At 51.3% G+C, this 12,991-nt stretch overlaps 1 protein-coding gene across 2 annotated transcripts in view; it reads right to left on the reverse strand.

Annotated features, from left to right (window-relative positions):
- The window catches only part of TBC1D2 (TBC1 domain family member 2), a 41,367-nt gene that overhangs the window by 8,053 nt on the left and 20,323 nt on the right, over positions 1 to 12,991 (reverse strand). For both annotated transcript variants that reach the window (XM_055427125.2, XM_055427126.2), the window contains exons 6-9: positions 8,940 to 9,314; positions 4,214 to 4,324; positions 2,359 to 2,552; positions 547 to 1,023 (exon numbers count right to left, since the gene is read on the reverse strand). In XM_055427125.2, the coding sequence (XP_055283100.2) occupies positions 547 to 1,023; positions 2,359 to 2,552; positions 4,214 to 4,324; positions 8,940 to 9,314 (1,157 nt within the window). The remainder of the gene's footprint in view (positions 1 to 546; positions 1,024 to 2,358; positions 2,553 to 4,213; positions 4,325 to 8,939; positions 9,315 to 12,991) is intronic.

The raw sequence follows: 12,991 nt of genomic DNA on the forward strand, positions 1-12,991 counted from the left end.
AGAAGGAAGCAGCCATGTATCATGAGAGAGGTCAGAGACCTCCATGGAGGGCTGTACAGTCTCAGGGAACAGCATCTCCTTGGAATATGGCACAGATGCCACCCCCTGGGGTTGTTGTGTGCTATGGCCCCACTAGAGAGAGCAGTTGCCTCGGCTTGCAATGACCATCTGCCCCCTAGCTCTACTTCCTTTCCTGACTTTCGGGAGCTTCCTCTGTAACATTTACAAATTCTCTTTTCCTTGGGCTCCTCCGAGTGGGTTTTGTTTAGAGCAATGATCCCTGACCCAGGCAGTTGTGCAGTACATGAGCCAGCAGAGGGCCACATGACCCCAGTGGCCCTCTCGTGTGCTCCCAGTGGGAGCGGCGCCACCCTGAGGGCATGGCACAGGGGAGGGCACGGGATGAGGAGCCTGGGGCTCTGGCCAAACTTGGTTTTCAATGTGTTCTTTCACCTGCTCGTGCCCATCTGGTTTATCTCCCTGGCTTCTTCGGTTGCTCCAAAGGGACAGAGAGGTGCCCTGGAAGATCCAGGCTGTGTAGCTTACCTGTTTAGGCCCTGGCAGTAGCCAATGGTGGGGTTCTGCCAGGAGAAGGCCAGCAGCACCCGGCGGAGCTTGTCAGGGAAGCTGGAGGTGGGACAGGTGAAGTGCTTGTTGTTGGGGAAGGTCCGGTTCAGGTCCAGCTCGATCTGGCGGGCAGCTGGGTGCTTGCAGGCCTGGCCCCGGCTCAGCAGCGCCTGGTAGCAGCCGGGCGCCTGCACGTGCCGGACGCGGAGGCGGATCAGCCACCTCCAGACACGCGGCCGGTGCTCGTGGGGCACGCCCTCCCGCAGCAGCTGCTTGAGTTCTGCTGAGGGGGCCAGCTCGCCCAGGGTGGCCCAGCGCTCCCGCAGTGGCCGCTCCACAGCCTCGTGGGCCAGCAGGTGGTGGGAGTGTACTTCCAGTGCCTGGATCTTGGCCAGCAGCCTCAGGTCCTCCACCTCGTAGTTGGGCACCGTCAGGAAGCCGTACTCGTCATACTCACTGCCAGCAAAAGCCCGGGTCAGCGACACTTTGCAAGGCCCTTCCCCAGATAAGGGGCAGTGGGGAGAGGGTGGGGCCTGGGCAGGGAGCCTGAGGGGCTTTACCGCAGGTTGGCCCTGTAACTCCAGGCCAGTCACTTCAGTGCTTTGGACCTCAGTTTGCTCTGTACAGTGGGTACAGGGGCTCCTGCACTGCCTCATGAAGACCCAGTGAGATCCTTGGATGTAAACTGCTAGGGGCTAGACAGTGCCTGGTACATAGCAAGTGCTAAGAGAGATATGCTCATTCATTCTGTGCAAATATAAAGGACCCTCAGGACTTCCCTGGTGGTCCAGTGGCTAAGAACTTACCGTATAATGCAGGGGACGAGGGTTCAATCCCTGCTTGGGAAACTAAGATCCCACAGGCCGTGGAACAACTAAGCCTATGCGCTGCGGCTAATGAAGCCTGTGCGCTCCGGGGCACGTGCGCTACAGCTAGAGTCTGTGCGACACAATGTGAGATCCCGCATAACGCAACAGAGATCCTGCATGCTGCAACTAAGACCCGATGCAGCCAAGCCAATAAGTATTACTCATCACTCCATGAAGCCTTAGGTCCGAGGAGGCCTGTATTACCATTAGACAGGCACACTTCTGCAGCCAGGAAGCCCAAGGCCAGATGGGGAGCAGGCAGCACCACCAACAAGCAGGACCAAGCAGTGGAGACCCATTCCACACAGCCTTTCACCAGTCAGGATTCATTTGCTCCTGTTATGTGCTCTGCCTGTGCTGTCTCATTTAATCCTCATGATCCTGCGAAGCTGGTGATCTTAGCCTACGTCTTAGGGAGGCTGAGTAGGAGGCTCAGAAAGGTAAAGTGACTTGTCCAAGGTTACACAGTGAGAAAGCCAAGTCCAGCTCCAAAGCCTGGGTGCCAGCCACTGGACCACCCAGCCTCTAGGGACCTTTGACCCCAGTCGCAGCTCCTTCTGTTTTATTTAACTGCCCAGGTCTACTGTCCTCAGCAAAGGCTTGGCTCAGGGGAGGCAGGTGGCTTGTGTCCCCTCCTCCCCTCTCTGACAAACACCTCTGGGAGACAGTCTGGGGCAGCGGGAAAAAAACAGAACTCGGGAGGCAGGCCCATATCAACTACACTAATGTGCTGTGTGGCCAGGGGGCCTGCCGCCTCTGTGCCTGCGGCGCCTCTTGGCTATAAAATGGGGTTCATCCCATTATCCGTCTGAAGGTACAAGGAGGTAAGGGATGGGCAGCACTCACACATGGTCAGCAGCACTGGCATCAGGGTGGCTGGCAGCACCTGGGGCCTGCAGACCCAGCCCTGCTCAGGGCTCACCTGACGGTGCTGGGGCTGAGCACGATGCTGTCAGCCGAGGCCTCGCTGGCTTCCCACTGCAGTGCCTCCTGGATGAGTTGCTTCAGGAGCTCCGAGCACTCGCTGGCCTCCACCCCCAAGGCCTCTTGCAGTCTCCGCAGCCCTGTCAGGTACTTGCTCTCCACCCGACAGTTCTGGGCTTGGAGGTAGGCGCACTGTGGGAGGGAGAAGAGGGGGATGGTCAGGCCACCTGGTTGGGCTTGGGCCAGAGGCCTGAACAGCTTTAGGCAGTCCAGCCCTTCTTCCAGCTCTCATCTCCCATCCCCCCCACCCCAGCCATTCATATGAAGAAAAGGAGACGAGCCCCAAATGCAAGAGTTTACAGTAAGGCAGAAAGGGCTCCAGGCGAGAGAACCAGACCCAGGGCTGAAGCTAGATTCAGAAACAAGAGGGGAGAGGTGGGCAGGGGCAGCACAGGCGCTTGCAAGGCCTGCAGTCCCATCCTAGTTCAGCCACTACAGGCTGGGTGACCTACAGCAAAATTACTTAATCTCTCTGTGCTTTAATCTGAACATTAGGGATAATAGAGTCTGCCTCAGAATTCTTGTGTGACTCAGATGAGCCAAGGTATCTAAAGCCCTTGCAGGGCACTTGGCCCAGAGCAAGCTCCCTGTAGGGGGTACACCCGAGCAGTGCCCACGGGATGGATGTTGAGCTCTGGACACTGCCCTTGTGCCTTCTAATGTCACCTGGGGGGCTTTTTCTGTTCCTCCAGCAATCACTTCTCTCCCACCTCATGGGGCACACACTACACATTCCCCATCTGCCCGCCCCCATATCTTCCTGCTTCTTTGTATGCCTCGTGATATTTTGTTGAAAATGGAACATCTGAACCTAATAAGGTGGGGTGGAATTAATTAAAGAAAGCTCAGCGAAGAAAAGAGTCTGGTCAGGCCTGTATGGGGACCTCTCAGGTCCTGTCACCTGCAACACTAATTGCACCAAGCAGGAAGAAGTGTACATCTACATCTCTGATAGGAAGGTGCCTCCACTTCATTGTCCAGCAGGAAAAGCAGAGACTTCAGCAGTCCAACCAATGAGAAGCCTCCATACCTGGGGCTCCTGGTTTCCTCTAGTGGACTTTCTGGCTATCACAGTCCCTCCTAACCCTTCCCTTTTCCCTATAAAAAGCAAGTTTCCCTTCCCTGTTCCTTGAACTTGCCTGCGGTTCACCACAGTTCATGGATCCCAAGTTGTAATTCCTCTGCTTAGTCCCGAATAAACTCGCTTTTGCTTGTAAAATAACTAGCCACTATATTATTAAAACTGACAGTGGTAACTCTGGGAATCAGATTCTCCCTCTCACTCTAGGGTTTGCTGTTTTTGTTTTGACTGTTTATACCTCAAAGACAGCCTGAGGTATAAACTTAAATTCTTAGGTCTTTTCTGTGCCTTTCCCTGGGCACGTGTGGTCACTTTCTAATTTCCCCCACACTTGCAGTTGTTTTGGAATATATAGTTAATACGTGGCTCCCAAAAGGGGGAAAAGAGAAGTATGAAGTTGGCAGGGGGTAGGGGGGGAAGGGTGCTGGCCCTTTAAATCCCTGGGCAGTTACTTTAGAGGGGGGCCAGGGCTTGCTTCAAAGTGGGAAGGAAGGACAACAGTGGCTGCCTGCCTCTTCCTCTCACCCCTGTGATCAGAAGCAGCAGTCAGCAGAGCACAGATCTCTGACACGTGGATGAGGTTCACGATGGGCACAGTCCAGAGGGCGAGCAGTCGGGTCAAGAGGAGACAGTGAGACAGCGATGAGGGGGTGAGTGGACTGGAGGGGTGGCTGGAGACAGAGATGGCCAGACCTGGGCTCCTGGCCCTTACCTTCATCAGGAGGGCCTTCTCCTTCTCAGCCACCTTCCTCCAGATCTTTGTGACCTGGTGGATCTCAGAGTTGAGAAAGCGGTTCTGGGTCCGGTATGCTTCCATGTCATCCTGAAGAAGAGAGCAAAGCACTTAATGGGCTGCACCAGAACCATCTCCCTGGTCCTCACTCTCAGATGTGCTGCCAGCACTTCTTTCAGAAATTCCCAATAATTCCCAATATTGGCAAACAGAAAAGGAACTCTGAAAGAAAAAAAAAAAAATGGTAGTCCCCTTCTCTAATCTTGATACCAGTGTGATATGGTAGAGAGCATTAAGCCTAGAGTTCAAATCCTGGCTCTGATTTCCTGGATGGGAGGCCCACTGAGTCACTGACTCTGTTTCCTCTTCTGTAAAAGAGGCAAGTTTCAACAAACTCACTTGGCAGCTGGAGACTACAAACAGCAAAACAGCAACCATTCCAGTAGTGTTTGTTTTTTAAATAAACATATTTTATCACATGTTGGTGATCATATTGAGCAATTTTGGGTGAAAATTTTTTACTTTGTGTCACTTTGTAGATATTTTTCTGTGCTTCTATGGAAGCTTCCTAAAGATGATTTTGACATCCGATGACTATTAAGTGAATTTACCATAACTTAGGTATAATCCTTCTCCTGTTGTTGATTTTTCATTTGGGCCCTAGATGCTTTTGGTTTGTCTCTCTTATGAATAAATCTGTGAGGCTTATCTCTAAGCCTAGAGTTCTCCTTTTTGCAAGCTGTCCAGTGGAGGGAGCATGAATCCTCCTGCCTGGGGCAAGGAGAAGCTGACCACCCACTGAGGAGGGTCAAGCAGGAGCCTGAAAGAGCGACCACAGCCACCACAGCCATGGCTCCATCTTTATTCTGCTTGGAAGGACTCTGCAGAAGCAGTGGACAACACATGCTCACGTGATTCCAGGGCATTTACTAGCTGAAACTCAATCCTTTTCTCTCGCATTCAAAAAATTGTACTGGGCTGGCTGCAGGTGAGTGTGAGAGACTGCTGCAGGTGTGACTGGATAGCACTGATAGGGGCAGAGCGAAGGGACAAAGTAGGCGATTAAATAATTCATAACTCAGGGAACTCACACCGGGGCTCTGTAACAACCTAGAGGGGTGGGAAAGGATGGGAGGTGGGAGGTGAGAGGGAGCTTTAACAGGGAGGGGACATATGTACATCTCTGACTGATTCATACTGATGTATGGCAGAAATAAAATCAATATTGTAAAACAATCATCCTTCAATTAAAAATAAAATTAAAAAAATAGCAAATCCCACGAGGGGATTATAAATAGAAAAATCATAGCAGACCCTTGTAAGTTAATGATTACTTGAAAAAGAAGGTTTGCTTAACCACAAAACCAAGCAGGCTTGCTTAGCAACCAATCCATGCAATAGAAGCACTAGACATGCCCCCAGGTAATAAAACAATGGTGGCCTGAGATCACATCTTGCCTAGTGAGCTCAGTAAGTTAGGAAACATTCTCTGCACACATAAAAAAACAATAATTTGTGGACCTAGCTTGACCATGGAAGGACAAGAAAACTACCCTGGTCAGAGAGAAGCTAATGATGGAAGCGTGATGTCTACTCAAGAAAGACAAAGAAGGTCTTCTCCCTCTCCCTACTTTTCTTCTGAATATAAAACCATAGCCCAGGAAGCTCTCGAGCAAGGCACTCTCTCACCTGGCCTCATGTAAGCCTCACAAACGTCCTATTTCAATAGGTCACTCCTTATCTATCACTCTGCGTCTTATTGTCTGTGCTGAGACATAAAAGACTACGGTACTGGAGCTCCTCGGACCCCCCTGAAATGCCACCCATCTCTTTCAGGCCCTGATTAAGAACAGCACACCTTGCCTGTGGCACTTCAACAACAGGGATGGGTCACTTGCGCACGGCTGACAGGCCATCCTGACCCTCTCCATTAGATCCCTCCCAGCCCAGAAGCTCCAGTTCACGTCCAGGGGCTCTCCAAGGCTTGGGACGTGTTGCACAGGGTGCCCTGCTTGCAGCCCAGACAAGGAGGGCAGGGACGAATGCCCCGTGGAGCAGCTGTGGGCCTGGTGGCGTCCGGGGGTGGCGTTCAGGCAGTGCCTTCCCGTTCACTCACTGCCCTACCCTGAGTGTTCTTCTTGGCTCAGAACTGTAGGAAGGAAAAAGAGAGACCTCAGAGAAGAGAAAAGCCATGTGACTGTCACCAGGGAAGCAAATGAGGAAAACACAACTGGAGACAGGGGACAGGGAAGAAGAGTCTGCCCACCTGCTCTCACAGGGACTAGGGAGCCGGGAATCCTCTTTGGAAAACGGTGTGTAGACCAGCCCTGGTGCTAGTGGGGGAGGGAGTAGATGGGACATGGGGAGACCCAGGGTCTGGCTGTAGCCCTGTCACTTCTGCTGTGTGACCCTGGATCAGTCCTTCCTCCTCTCCAGGACATGGCTGACCCTGCCAGCCAAGCTTTGATATTCAAGAGGTCAGTCATTCTGTTCTCACACTGACAGCTGTGACAACAAGGGGGGATTTCCTCAAAGTTGAGTGTCCTCAACCACAAGGACAAGCAGGAAATGTGAATACGTTCCGTCCCCAAACCTACAGACAGTGGAGTTTTGATGGATCTATTTTTTCCTGGATCAGAGACCCAAAGGCTAAAATTAAGGGAGTCTAGTACGTACAACTTTTTCTAGCACAGAACACCTCCACAGTGTCAGCTGAAGGACTGATGGCTTTCTAACAACCTTGGAGGAGCAGCCGTCAATGTAAGCATGCGTGATGTGAATCGCACTCAGAGTCTCTTCATCTCTGAGCTCACTGACAAATTTCTGGACATGCAAATTCAGGGGCACATTCAGTCTCCTAGGTGAGTCCATGCTTGCGCAAGTCCATTTCTCTCACCCCCATGCTGCTTCACTGGGTCTTCAACAGTGGGTTCCAGCAGAACGGGCACAGAAAGGAGAAAGACACTTAGCAGGCAGAGCAGAGTAGGAAAGCAATCTGATGGAAGCAATTTGCACCGCTTTGTGAGGGACTCAGGGCTTCCCTTATGGCTCAGCTGGTAAAGAATCCACTTGCGATTTGGGAGACCTGGGTTTGATCCCTGGGTTGGGAAGATCCCCTGGAGAAGGGAAAGGCTACCCACTCCAATATTCTGGCCTGGAGAATTCCATGGACTGTATAGTCCATGGAGTCAAAAAGAGTTGGACACGACTGAGTAACTTTCACTTCAGAGCTTTCGAACAACCTAGATGCATCTATATTTGAAAGATTTTGTTTTCCTTTTGAACTTAAAAGAATTTCTGATTTTAGACCAAATAAGGGAAAAGGTTCAGAAACTAGTTATGTGCTTTTTCCTGCTGAAAAAGAAAGGGAAAGAAATTTGGGTTTCTTGTCATCTTTTATCCTTCTAACAACTATAAGACTGGCTAGGCCGTGTCATATAAAGGCGACATAACTTGCAAGAGGCAGTCTGCCTGACTTCAGAGCTTGGGGAGTGGCTATTGCACCACACTGCCCACTGGTTTCTTTTTGTTTTTTAGCATTTTTTATTTTTTTGGAATTTGTACTTTATTTTTTTCTACCCACTGGTTTCTTAAAAGCTCCTGCATCTCTTTATTTCTTTTTTCCTTTCCTCTTCCTAACCCTGCCACCCGCCCCTCCCCCACCGACCCCCACCAATAGCAGTTCTTTGATATAGCAGTTTGGGATTCCCATGGTAATCCGAAGTATATTTATGTGGCTGTGAGTGCCAGGGTTGGGGCAGGACTGAATGGGGCTATATGGCTGCCTGTAGGGACGGTGGGGGCTAAAAGCAGCTGTCCCCAGCTCCTGTCACCACCCTCCAGGGAGGAGGTTGCAGCCTGTGGCAGGCATCATACCTATAATAAAGTCCTCACCTCCTGAGCGGTAACTGGTCCCTGGGAGATGGGTGAGAGCCACGGCCTGCACGAGGGTGAGAAAGGGATGACAGTGGTGGCTAGAAGCACTGGGAACGCAGCAAAGCAGACAGAATGGTCAGAGAAGGGAGCTGGAACCCGGGTCCAGTCCCCTCACTTCCTCCACACACAGCCCTGGGCAAGCAACTTCACCTTTCACAGCCCTGGCATCCTCATCTGTACGTGGGGAGCACGCAAGTGGCTGCCTTCCAGGGCTGGAGCGAGGATTAAATGAAGTGATGTAGAAAGAGCAGTTAGGACAGTGGACGCCTCACCATAAACAATCTGTATGTAGGGGTACCGATTATTATCATCATCATGACCGAGTCACAGCAGCACAGGTCACCACCTGTGTGCAGGACTGCTGAAGAGGGCCACTGGGCGCCTCGGTGGCTTCCAAGGACGTCAATGTGGCACTGGAGGAAGCTGACCAGGCCGGCCCCAGAGTGCTTAGGAGTTCTGACTCCATCTTATTAGGCTTTTCCATTTCTACTCTGATAATTTACAGATACATTCACTTTTCAGCTTAGGGTATCATGAAAACGTCAAGCTGCATTGGGTCCTCTGGTTAAGAAAGTGAGGGAGTGTGCAGCAACATTTCCACCAACATCTGTTTCAAGTATGAATTCCCTAGTATTAAGGATTCATGGGGTCGCGGAGAGTCGGACACGACTGAGCGACTGAACTGAACTGAAGGATCATCCCAGTTCTACCTAGAAAACCCCTGGGGTCAAGATCGGTGTCCTCCCAAGGGCCCAGGGCCCCTACCTACCTTTAGGTGCTCCATCTTCTCCTGTTGGCTGAGGAAGTCCCTGTCGGCCTCCTCTGGGGCCTTCATGAAGTCCTGGGTGACCTTCTCGGAGAGCTTGCAGATGACCTGCTGCTTGGCCTGATTCTTGTCCAGGAGCAGCTGCACGTGCTGCTGCAGTTCCCGTATCTCCTGCTCCCGCAGGCTTGCTGTCTGCACCAGGCTCTCCCGCTCCCGCTCCAGGGCCTCCACCCGCCGGCCCAGCTCTGCAATCTGCCGCACTTTGTGACGCACCAGCTCCAGCCGGTCCTTGTCCTGGGCTGCTGCCAGGTACGCACTGGACACCCTCTTCTCCTGCTGGGCTGCCTCCAGCGCCTTGTGCAGGATCTTCACCAGCTCCTGTGTGGGAAAGGAGAAGCGCCCAGTGAACTCGGGGAAGGCCTGTGAGGTGCCAGAGGCAAGGCAAATGCTGTCATCAGTTCTCCTACAAGCCCTGGGAGGTGGTGGGCGTCATCTCCCGCATGCATGCCACGTCGCTTCAGTTGTGTCCGACTCTGTGCGACCCTCTGGACTGTAGCCCTTCAGGCTCCTCGGTCCATGGGATTCTCCAGGTAAGAGTACTGGAGTGGGTTGCCGTGCCCTCCTCCAGGATATCATCCCAACACAGAGATCGAACCCGTGTCTTTTATGTCTCCTGCACTGGCAGGCGCGTTCTTTACCACTAGAACCACCTGGGAAGACCATCATCTCCTGGGATATCCCATTCTAGCACCCACATTCTCTCTTTCTGTTTAAAAGAGTTTTAGGGACTTCCCTGCTAGTGCAGTGGCTAAGACTCTGAGCTCCCAACACAGGTTCGATCCCTGGTCAGGGAACTAGAGTCCTGCAAGCTGCAGCTAAAGATTCAACAAGCCACAACAAAAATCCAAGATCCTGCAAGCTGCAACTAAGATCTGGTGCAGCCAAGTGAAAAAAATTAACATACGTGTGTGTGTGTGCATGCTCAGTCATGTCCGATTCTTTGCAACCCCAGGTAGGAATACTGGAGTGGGTTGCCATTCCCTTCTCCAGGTGATCTTCCCAGCCCAGGGATCAAACCTAAGTCTCCCACACTGAAGGCATATTCTTTACCGTCTGAGCCACCAGGGAAGCCATCAAAAAAATTAATAAATATTAAAAAAAAGAGAGATTTTTAGTTAGACACATGGATCCCCAGCAAAGGATTACATCGCCCAGCCAAGCTCATAGCTAGATATGGCCAAGTGATTATTCTGCCTAAATGGGATATGAGAAATGCTGTGGGCAGCCTTTGGGTCACACCTTCCAAACCACTGCACACACACTGCCCTGGCCCAGTTCCCTTTCCTTCAGCCTGGGAAATGGCAAGAACTGAAGTAGCCATGCTGGGCTCACAAGAAGAACCTGCATGTTGAAGATGACACAGTTGTCCTGCCAGCTCAGAACTGTGCACTTCACTCTGGGCTCTTCAATGTCAGAGAGAAATTAACTTCTAATATGTTATAGGCCACAATACCCTAATACATGTCTGTTTCAGAAATGAACAAACGGAGGCCCAGCAGAGTGGAATTTAATCCCAAGTCATTCAGCCACTGAGCTGCCTGTGCTTGGTCAGTGTTGAAGGTGGAGTGGCAGCGTTGTGGCAGTTAGGTATGGCTCTTCCTTCTCACTCCTAAGACAGATGTTAATAATCAATCTCAGTATTCCTTCCTGCTAACCCTAGCTGAGGCCTCAGAATCCTTCTGAACATGGCATCCATGCAGTTACTACCAATCTAGTTGAGGCAGCATTAGAAAACACGCTGGCAATCCTCACACCAAGCCACAACACCCGGGGCTTCATTCAATCCATCTGTGTCCACACCTCTGCCTACCAAACGATGCCTGTGAGGCTGGTTCAAGGAACCAGCAGGGAGTTCAGAAGCAACAGACCTTGATTTAGTTCTTGGCAGGGCCACCTGATTCATTCAAGTGAACTGAGCATTCAAGGTTTGGTTCCCTGTGCCTTTGAGCTTCCAACCTTCCCAGCACTGGGGACCTGTTCTGCCCCAAAGCAGGGATATGAATTCATCTGGGGCCAGGACCAGGATATCAGAAATCAGGCAGCTCAGCAGTCAGTCTCATGTGAGCCTCAGACCTGCAGGTGGGGTCTTTAGGTCACACTGCCATGGTCCATGCCAGTCTCCTCTGGAAAAATGTGGTTCCCTGGAGACCCATTAACTGTACGTATGCCAAAGCATTAAAATAAATGATTGGCTGGATAGGGTGGTTTGCTAAGAACAATTCCATTTTGGAGGAGAACTGCCTCAAATCATAACTTCATTTGAGAAGCTAATGATAAGACCAAGTTAGCATACAACTTCTGAAACCTTGGTACTAGTGACTGTCCCTTCTCTGGTTCTGTCTCTTCTATCCATCCATCTAATCTGTATCAAGTGCTCACTCCGTGCCAGGCCTCAAGTCGGGCCCTGGGACCCAGAGAGGGACCAGTCACCGTTCCCACCCTCAACGGCCACAGAGGCTGGTGGGAGCAAAGGTGAACCACTGCTGTGGAGTGATTTACTGCGAGAGATGGAAGCAGGGGTGTCTGTCGGGGCACAGGGCAGTGGGCAATGACTTTCGTCCGGGGTGGAGGCAGGTGTGCCAGGGAGCGGGGCAACCAGTACACTTCAGAGAAAGGCGGAGCAGGTTAAACTGATCGCGAAGAATGAGGAGGGCCAGAGACAGTCAAGCAGCAGGTGGGAGACATGGGGCAGATGGAGGGGGCTGAGGATTGGGAAGACTTTGCAGATGGGGCTGAGTCAACTGCTTAAGCAAAGGTCAGTGCAATGAAAGAACAGGTATGGAGCTGCAGGTCCTGGGTGTGGTGGGAAGGTGGGTGGGGTGGTTGCAAACCAAACCGGAATGTTAGGAATTTTTAGAACTCAGCTTCCCAGGGCTGTGCAAAGAGAGATTAGCATTCCTGTGGCTGCAGGTAACTGAGAAGCCTAGACCATTTTCTGCTTCAGCTGAGATTTGGAGGCTACCCTGGGTAACTGCCTGGTGAATTAACCCCATGCAGGCCACTGTTTGGACTTGTCCTAGCCTCAGAATTGGGTGGGTATCTGCCCCCCAGGTTTGGCAGAGTCAACTCTGAGGCCCATTTCATTGCATCAGCTGTCTTCCCCTTCCCACATCTGGCTCTCAAAATCCAAGACCAAAACACCAGGCCAGGAGTCTGTCCTCTCATCCCAGGATCTGGGCACCAGAATGAGACAGGAAGAAAGGGACCCGGAGATAGTGGAGCCAGAGCAGCAAGTGAGAGGAGAAGCAGGAATGGATCATGGATTTGGGAAACCTGGAGGCTGGACGGCCCTGGGAGACCACCTGGTCCAGTCACCCCACTGTCACACGGGGCGACTGAAGCTCAAGAAAGCAGAGAACTAAAGGGACCTGGTGGATCCCCAAGAGTGGGGAAACTAGCTAGAGCAGAGGGCTCCCAACTCCAATCCTAAGATTGTGTAGTTAATGGGTTTTGCATAGAAATGCTTCTTTAAAACTAGAAATAACCCATATTCATAGCATCATTATTCACAAAACCCAAGAAGTGGAAACAATCCAAGTGTCTATTGATGGTGCATGCATAAATGAAATGTGGCATACAATGGAATATTATTGGGCTCAAAAAGGAAGGAAATCCTATTACATGTTATAACATGGATGACCTTTGAGGAGTTTATGCTAGGTGAAATAAGGCAGTCACCAAAACACATATATACATCAAATAGAAATACTAAAATCAAAAAGAAGAGCCAGAACATCCCATTTTGAAGCTGCTTTTGTCCTTACAACACGTGAAAGCAGCTCTCCAGGTCAGTCATTATCGAACAACACTCATCTGCAACAGTTCAAGATTATTCCTTGTATGGAGCACACAATACCCTTCATCCCATCCCCGAGGATGGACACCTGGCTTGTTTCCAGTTCCCACAATCCCCAGCAAGGCCTTAGGACCGAGGCTTAGAAGAGCTGGCTGAGTGATACTTTTAATACTTCTTAATCGAGTCATTGTTTGGCCCA

This window comes from Moschus berezovskii, chromosome 7 (assembly GCF_049115385.1).
Source record: "Moschus berezovskii isolate FMDL1 chromosome 7, NW_MosBer_1.0, whole genome shotgun sequence".
NCBI lineage: Eukaryota > Metazoa > Chordata > Mammalia > Artiodactyla > Moschidae > Moschus > Moschus berezovskii.